Raw genomic sequence first — 7,875 nt, 5'->3', positions numbered from 1 at the left:
CCAAGCCGACCCATAAATAGCCTTAATGCAACCAAATCAAATTCGGTTTAAATCCCAACACAGGGCCCCAACAGCCATTGCAGCCGTGCATTAGGAATATCTCTCTTATCTTTCATGCAGTGGTTGTTGGGACCAAAACCGGACTCAACCAAAGCTGGAAGATGGATCAATATTGGCTTGATAAGACCCGTTATTGGTGGGCCGAGTACAGAGGCAAGTTATGCGGGCCAGACCCATTCCTGTGGTCTGTGGCTCTGTGCTCCAGACCAGATTCAACTGAGGTATATTCCATGATACCCACATGGCCAGACCAGATCCTGAGAGTGAGATGAGATCCACACAGAGCACACTCACAGGTCACAGCACAGCAGATGAAAAGTGAAAACGGCTGAAGTGGCTGAATGGAATTGGTGGATTACTTCGGTAATTCCTCCGCTTCAGCCGTTACCAAAGGGGGCCTAGGAGAAATCAGTTTCCAAGTTCAGCAGACTTCAACCAGGGTTCCCTCTTGGTAACAGAGAAACGGTCTCCATGATTCAGCGTTAACCAGCCAGTTAAGTCGACCAATGGTGGGCGAGAGAGAAAAAGAGAGAGAGAGAGGAGTAGCCTACTACTTAGCAAAGATTAACTGATTGAAACCCTTCAAAATTTTATCTGTGACCATTGATTCTTCAGCGTTTCTCACTTGGGCTTTTACAGATACCATCCATCAGCACCTTCACAGACCCATCATTCTCTCTCTAGTAAGTCCTCTGCAAAAAGTGGCTCTTCTACTTCTAGTAAAATATACAAGAAATTGAGCTGCAACATAAGCAAATGGCTCATGGGTTAGCCCAGATTGGCTAACCTCCCTAACCAGGTTCTTCAGCATTGTCCTTGACGATTCAGAAATACCCACTGCCAATGCCGAGCTTGAAGATATGTCTGACCTTCTGGGATGTGCCCCTTTTCCTAGATTTGTTCAAATCGGTGAATGAGTATGGACCAATCTATAGATCTCGCAGCGGATCCTCGTAATTTTCTGGTTGCAATAACCCAGCTACTGCAAAGCATGTTTTGACGAACTATGGAAGCTATGCCAAGGGCTTTGTCCGTTGTCTCTGCAGAGATCTCTGAGTTCTTTCTTAGGTACGGCTTAACCATTGCTGATGACCTTGTTTTAGACGGTAATCCTTTCGTTCCAGTAGTATACTTGTAGATAAATTGGGATTGAATTTCTAATTCAGTGGCTTGTAGGAAGGTTGGCTTAATGCATTGTATGTATACTTTTCATATTCATTCGTATACGTATGTAGGCCTGTATCTATATCAGTTTATATCGTTTATGAAGTTCTCCAAAAGTCTGGTTACAAGTTAAAAGAAAATGCTGATAATTGAAGCTCATTCCGTTCTCAATATAAATTTATTAAGGTCATACAGCTTGTGGAGAAAGTTTGATTTTAGCTAGGTGAAACGAAGGATAGTGGTTCCATCTCTTCATACCGAGTATTTTTCCATGATATTAGATGGAGTTCTTCTGTAAATGTGCTGAGGGGTTGGTGGAAAAGCTCAAACCCGATGCAGTCAGTGGTACTAAAGTCAACATGGAGGCAAAGTTTTCTCAATTAACATGAGATGTTATGGGTTTGGCAGTTTTCAATTGCAATTATGATTCACTTACTGCAAATGGTCTTGTAATTGATGAAGCTTACACTGCATTAAAAGAGGCAGAGGCTCATTGAACTGGTTTTATCATATTGAAAGGTTTCTTCATCAAATTTGCTCCTATTTGTCTCATTTTTCCAAATGAAAAATCAATACTTCTGTTTTTTTAGTTTTCACAGTGTGGATAGAAGCTTAATGACAAATCATTCAAGGAAAAAACAAAGCTGAAAAAGCTATTACCATTATCAGAAGAACCATTGAAGAACTTATTACAAAGTGCAAAGAGATTGCGGAAGCCAAGGGAGAACTGATTGATGAGGAGGAATATGTAAATGAGATCCAAGTACCCTTTGCTTTTGCTTGCAAGCAGAGAAGTGATCTCTGCATGCTTTTTGGTAGATGTCTTCACTTATTCAATTTCTGAATAATTTTGTTCTAAGTTTTGTTTGTCATCATTATGTAGGATGCATCACTAATTAAACTATAATAAAGATCAATAATAGTTAGCTTGTTTATTCATCAAAAAAAAAAAATAGTAGCTAGCTTGTGCTCAAATCAATTCAATTACGCCTTGTGCCAAATTCCCAACCATTTGATGTTGGCTGCATGAATCAGTCTTATGCTTGGCCACATTTGTTAAAATGGTTTGTACACAGGATTCTCTCACAACTTCTATCCATGTCCTTTTCTGCCTCTCTATCTCATTGAGAACCAATGTTCAAAAACGTTAGGTGTGAAGAAAAATGTCAAAACCTTTAGACATGTGAGGTGAGTTGCCATTTTGTTAAGAAACACTAAAGTAAAACCCAATAAGTTTGGAAACATGCACAATTGGAGCGTATTTTTATAACATATAATTGAAAAGCTGAACCCACAAACAAAAACTATGATAATGTTTGGAGCTTATAAACTAATTAATAATACTTATTTAAATATGTGGAAACATAGATATAATAAAAATGCATACATATAGATATAGATAGTCAAATACACATAGATATGCACATATGTCTATATATTCATATAAGGGATTTGAAGGTGTGAGGAATGTGCCTTTGATTTCAGGCATGAGCTTCTAGTTGAGCCTCAATGTGTTGAACCAAGCAAACCTCAAGACATAAGCTTCATACACTTTCTAAAACACTGTTGCCTTGCATCAAATCACTTCTTTGTGGCATGTCCTTTGTATTATAAGCATGCAACATTATTTATCAAAAAAAAAAAAAAAAGAAAAAAGCATGCAGCATTAGCCAGTTCGTGTTCTAGGTTAGATATTGATAAATTGGCAAGTTTACTTTTTTTCAGGAAGGCAAGTTTACTATATAGAGTTTTTGTGCATTTGCGGAAACTGCCCAATTTAATTATCCCATTTTCAAATGTGTAACAATAAGCTAACAGTTAACCAATGTATACTAGCTGATTTCACTTTGTTATTATTATGTTTATCATGTAGTAGACTGTTATCCAGTCTATCCCTCTCAACACCTCAAATAGATGGAGCCGACATTTTGTAATGGCCTTTTTAGTTAACTGTTATATAATTTCATTTTATTTTCTTTTACTAAAGTTCCAAACAAATCTATAATGCAATTTATGCCCTATAATTAATATGAGTTTGTGAATTACAATTTTCCTTAGTTTCCTTTTTGAGAGGGTGACAATTGACAAATATTCTACCAAGTACCATATAATTGGGATAAGGATTTGTTCAGATGGGGTAATAGGTATCCTTTCAATATATGCCAAAAGAAAGAAGGTGGTCAATATTCAGTAAATAGTGATAAATTTTCCTTTTTGTGCTGAAACATTTTTTTAGCAACTCAACTTTTCAAATGTAGATTAGGTATCTCCAGTTGCTGATGATATCTGTGTGTAATATCCATCACATCCTCTTGGATGTGATATTCTATTCTTGATTTGTTATTTATTTTATTAGACCAGTAACATAGGTATGTGTCATTTGAATCTAGGGTCTCCTCTTTGGTTACAGAATCTAGGGTGTCAAAACTTGATCAATTTAAATTTAACATTGGACCTTGAATTTGTTCAAATTTGTGCTTAACCCTGAACACAACTAAAATTTGGATATGGGAATTATAATTTCCAACTTTATTCTCTACTCTTGATATGGTAATTTATATGACCATATTCTCCATGGTCTGGGAGAGAGGAGAAGAATTTTTGCCATAAAGAGTTGACTTAGAAGAGCCAATGTCTTATGAAGACAAACACTGATTTCTGGTGTCCATTTATACTAGATCTTTCTAAATAAGGACATGAGTATTTTCTGATTCTGGATCATTAATTTTCTTCCCATTTCATAGAATTTCAACTGTTTAGAAATTTAGACATTTCAATGGACCTGAATCTTAAGGAGCTATGGTAGCTCTGGATCCTCAGTATTTCATATCAATCCCCAGGAAACTGTGGATTGTCCTGGGCTAAAACTGTTGGGTTAACTGTTCATTTGAGGATTGATTGGATTTATTGCAGTTCATGGTGTTTTAGGCCTATGTTCAAAATTGGAATCTTTTATTTTGCTTTCTAATGGTCAAAATTATGGCTCTGGGTCCTCAATATATCATATCAATCCTTCAGATTAAAAGTCCCAATCTAAAGGTTTTAGCCTCTATTATGCTGTTCTGGAGGTATTCATTACAGGTCATTGCTGTATTATATTTTGGGAACATCCGATTGTTCTCCTTCTCCATCATAGTTTATTAGCATTAGGTGGATCGACTTTCAGAGAATTTGCACTGTAAATTCAATCCATTTAGTGGGAGCCCTGGGAAAGGGCATTTGTAATCAGTTTTCTTCTCTGAAAGTGATTGTTGCACTTGCAATTTTTCTGCAACACTTGAAATATGAGCTGGTTCCTGATCAGAAGATAAGCATGACTACAGGAGCAAACAATTCATACAACCAATGAACCAGTTTAGAACTAGCATTTGCTATGGTTGTTATTGTTTGCTATCTGTTGTTATTTCTTTGGGAGAAGAATTGGATCTGAATTTGTTTCCATACATTGCACATCAATTACATTGGGCTTGATGTGGATATAATTCAAAAGATGTTTTCTGAATGGGTATCATTGATGCAGGGCTTGCACATGAAATTGAGTCTATGGAAAACTCAGCCAGCATTTGCTTAATCTTCTAGGTAAGTTCTTTTGAACTTCTACATGTCTCCATATCAATGTTGTTAGTACCATGGTGGAAGAATGAACATTAATTTGTCACATAGAGGTGGGTCCCAATCTGACATGGCTGTACCAGGCCATCTCAGCTGCCAAAAATGGCAGTCGAGGACAGCACTTAGTGCTGGTTTACTTGGACTATTACCCAGACACCCACCTCTGTATATGTGGATCGGGTTTGGATTCGGATTTAGATGGATGGAAAGGGGGAAGAGAGTCAGAAAATTATTAGGATCAAACGGGAGTGACACTTCCGTCTTTTAGCTCCCTCTCTGCCCTTTGGCTTACGGAATTTATGAACCACCCACGTGGCCGGGAAGAGGATTATCAAGTATTAACCTCAAAGATCCGCTTAATTACGAAACACCCATCTTATCCATAAATTTACTACTTTCCTGGACCAATCCGAGAATATGATTTGATGTTTGCAATTGCAAACTGGGGTTGCCCAGTAACAAGAACAAATTTCTAATTCATCCCTTAATTGGACATTCCAGACAACTGTATTAACAATAAACAATGTTCTTTCTTTCACCCAAAAAAAAGGACACAAAAAAGAAATCATTTCCTTAGACAAACAATCCCTAAGCTTCCTTGTTCCATGGTTCACATGGCCCAAAGTCAGGGATCCTATGCAAGATAGAAGTATTAAAACATTTAAGTTTTGGGTACAAAATTAAATAAAAAAACCGGAATTATTAAAACATTTAAGTTAAATTATAATTCTTACACACGTGGCATTAAACATAATCACAGAGAAGCGGATGAAGCACATGCCTCCTTACTCTTGAATCTTATCTACAACAATTGGAGGGTCATTTTTTTCACGGAGAAATTCAAACCAATCTTCCTATTTGGTGTAAGATAGGTCTCCACCTAAAAATTCATTGATCAAGCAATCTAATGGTCAGTGCAGATTGATCAGTTGGGGCTCATTGATATCCTGTATGAGCTGTATGGATATTGATCAGGGTGCGAAGGACTGCATAAGAGGGTGACATCTACCACTCAAATTTCAAGCTTTAGTTTAGAATTTTTAGGCCCACCAGCCCCTGCTGCTGCAAGGTGGGTCAAGTATCAATCAGGGTTGTTTGGTTTTCTTTTCCTTTTCTGCATCCTTTCTTTATTTCTTTTCTTTACTTTCTAACTTTAACTTTTCCCTCTCCTGGGTGGGGATTGAGATGATTAGGTTAGATGTCTGTGTTTTGCTTTGCCTGAAGCCGCATTCAGAGTTCCAAACCAATTTCAATTGATTCTCTTCTATTATTATTGATTGATATTATAATTTTGTTTTACAGGAAACTCGGGATGTGATTCAGTGATTGTGATGTCCCCAAAATCAATATCCGGAGGGAAGTTTCTAAACGGCACAGAGCAAACCAACCAAGGAGCAACCAGGGCATCAGAGCTTGTTTCGTTGTTTGTGGAAACTAGAAATCCAGTTGCACTCCAATGCACCGTCCAATCATGTTTCTTGTCTCTGTGTGGGCCATCCCCAACCCCATCTAGCTACACGTGGATAATCGGTTTGTCTGTCTTATCCAAGGGCGTAGCCGCAGCCATTCTCATCCTCTGCTCACAAAATCCAGACCCCCTCGCCATCTGCTCCAGCGTCTACTCAGAAACATTGATTATATAAAACGATACGACACTTTCTCCGGTTCTCCCTCCTCTCGTCTATTCTCTCTCTCTCTCTCTCTAACGTTCTTTCGAACTTCCAGAGTTCTAATTCCAACTTTCAATCTTTTTCAATCATCTGGCAGAGTAACAGGATTCTACACACAGAAAGCAAGTCAGCCATTACCGATGAAGAAACCCCACACCCGAAAACTCCTCGACAGAGATGCCCCCGACCCTGGCGAGTCTTCGTCTCTTCCCCGAGATTACTACCTGGTTCCGCCACTAACCCCTGCCATCGCCTCGGCAGCGGCAGCTAGAAAACCCCTGCAACCCATGTCGACCTTCGATTCCTCCATGGCTCTGACAGTGGTGGTGCTCCTGACGGCTCTGTTCTTCATGGGTTTCTTTTCCGTCTACATCCGCCGCTTCGCGGAGGAGAACGCCCTGGAACTGTCACGACGCCGGCGGCAGCAACGGAGAGCAGCCTCGTCGGCGTCGTGCCCGCGTGGCGTGGACCCCACAACCGTGAAATCCCTGCCGGTGTATGCGTACGATGGGGAGGCGAAGGAGCCGGTGGATTGCGCGGTGTGCCTGAGCGAGTTCGAGGAGAGAGAAAGCGTGAAGGTGATACCTTACTGTGGGCACGTCTTTCATCCACAGTGCATAGACATGTGGCTGTCCGCTCATGGGTCCTGTCCTCTCTGTCGGTCGACACAGTTGTTTCCTAAGAACAGCGACGTCTCTTTGGACGACAAGGACAGAGGCGACGATCATGGTGGTTGCTGCGATCCGCAGCAGATATCATCGACGGTGGACAGTAGAGACACGTCTAGCATTAGCATTAGCATTGAAACGGTAGTAATAAGAGAGGAGGAGGAGGAGGAGGAGGAGGTAGTGGTGGTACGACCATTACGGCCGGCGGGGCTGAGAAGGACGAAAAGCTACTGTTGGAGGTCGGGGGAAGAGACAGAGACTGAGACTGAGACTGAGACTGAGAGGGCGTCGCTTCCAAGGAGCTTCAGCTTCTGAAGAGTATCTGACACAGCACAGCGGATGTTTAGGGTTAGGTATGGAACTGTGTAGCACGTGCCACTCCTCGACACGTGTGTGCCCCACTGCATTTTGTACCGATATCATACAACAATGTTTTTGTAAGTACGACAATCGTCTACAGTTCTCCTCGTAGCAAACTTGGGGAATCGAACCACGGGAGTGATTTATGCATATGATAAAACGTGTGGGCGGTGGGGTCCAATAAAATCATAATAAGCCAGATAAAAGATTGTATATAAATAATACATTTAGGTGGGACCAATTGGATTTATTGGCTCATGGCCGTGGATGCAAACGATTACGATTTAGAAACGTTGGTCCAACCGTCCAAGCCAACTTAGTCCGATACACCCTTGCGATAA

At 40.2% G+C, this 7,875-nt stretch overlaps 1 protein-coding gene across 9 annotated transcripts; it reads left to right on the top strand.

The window, feature by feature from the left end:
* The first annotated feature begins 366 nt into the window (after positions 1-366).
* LOC104604593 (RING-H2 finger protein ATL57-like) lies at positions 367-7,792 on the top strand. Of its 9 annotated transcripts, XR_016077808.1 has the most exons (5): positions 367-1,128; positions 1,815-2,039; positions 4,745-4,803; positions 6,139-6,500; positions 6,604-7,792. XR_016077808.1 is itself a non-coding variant. In XM_010269020.3 (4 exons), the coding sequence occupies exon 4, from the start codon at positions 6,647-6,649 to the stop codon at positions 7,487-7,489; it is 843 nt and encodes a 280-aa protein (XP_010267322.1). In that variant the 5' UTR covers positions 443-1,128; positions 1,894-2,039; positions 4,745-4,803; positions 6,139-6,646; the 3' UTR covers positions 7,490-7,792. The 9 variants fall into 9 exon arrangements, 8 of the variants coding, with proteins under 8 accessions (XP_010267322.1, XP_010267321.1, XP_010267320.1 ...); XM_010269020.3 differs by having other exon boundaries at positions 443-1,128; positions 1,894-2,039; positions 6,139-7,792; XM_010269019.3 differs by having other exon boundaries at positions 443-1,128; positions 1,824-2,039; positions 6,139-7,792.
* Positions 7,793-7,875: the final 83 nt, after the last annotated feature.

Source organism: Nelumbo nucifera, chromosome 6 (assembly GCF_055504915.1).
Source record: "Nelumbo nucifera cultivar China Antique chromosome 6, China Antique-T2T, whole genome shotgun sequence".
In the NCBI taxonomy this organism is placed as follows: domain Eukaryota; kingdom Viridiplantae; phylum Streptophyta; class Magnoliopsida; order Proteales; family Nelumbonaceae; genus Nelumbo; species Nelumbo nucifera.
Note: the sequence above shows the minus strand (reverse complement) of the source record. Positions and strands in the feature narration are given on the sequence as shown.